At 77.7% G+C, this 690-nt stretch overlaps 1 protein-coding gene across 1 annotated transcript in view; it reads right to left on the minus strand.

The window, feature by feature from the left end:
* The window catches only part of LOC147469520 (uncharacterized), an 18,835-nt gene extending 18,426 nt beyond the window's left edge, over positions 1 to 409 (minus strand). Inside the window, exon 1 of the mRNA XM_086549101.1 lies at positions 1 to 409. This exon is cut by the window's left edge and continues 605 nt beyond it. Coding sequence (XP_086405227.1) covers positions 1 to 42 — 42 coding nt within the window. The 5' untranslated portion in view covers positions 43 to 409.
* Between the last annotated feature and the right edge of the window lie 281 nt (positions 410 to 690).

Consider the following 690-nt stretch of genomic DNA (forward strand, 5'->3'; position numbering starts at 1 on the left):
CCGTGGCGGGGCCGGGGCGCCGCGGCGCTCCACGTCGTACATCGGGTTCTCAATCACGTCCTGGTCGTGCGGCTGCGGCGGCGGCGGCGGCTGCTGCGCCTGCGGCTTGGGGGCGCTGCGGAAGTCATGTCGTGGGCGGTAGTCATGCAGGCGGTACTCGGGAGGCGCGGGTGGGAGCTCCCTTCGGCGGCACAGGTCGGCCAGCACGCCCTCACGCCCTGACAGCGAGCGGGTCTCGTCCGCCTGCCGGAAGTCCGCGTTTTGCCGCAGCCGCGCCGCCTCGCTCGTCGGGAAGATGTCGGAGAGGCGCGACGTGCGGCCGTCCAGCGACCCGTACAGGTCGTGGTGCGAGCGCGAGCCCGCGGGCACCGCTACCCCGCCGCCACCGCCGCCGCCGCTGCCGCCTCCGCCCACGGCCGCCGCGGCGCCCCCGCCCCGCCCGTCCGGGGGAGGGGGGAGGGGGAGGGGGGGGAGGGGGGGGAGGGGGGGGGGAGGGGAGGGGAGGGGAGAGGGAGGGGGGGGGAGAGGGAAAGGGGGGGGGGGGGGGGGGGGAGGGGGGGGGGGGGGGGACGGGGGGGGGGTGGGGGGGGGGGGGGTTGGGGAGGGAGGAAAAGAGGGGGGAAAATTTTTTAGGGGGGTGGGGGGAGGGGAGGAGAGGGGGGGGGGGGGGGAAAAAAAACGGGGGGGGGG

This window comes from Penaeus japonicus, unplaced genomic scaffold (assembly GCF_977035675.1).
Source record: "Penaeus japonicus unplaced genomic scaffold, GWHDUDI00000001_assembly GWHDUDI00000021, whole genome shotgun sequence".
Lineage (NCBI taxonomy): Eukaryota > Metazoa > Arthropoda > Malacostraca > Decapoda > Penaeidae > Penaeus > Penaeus japonicus.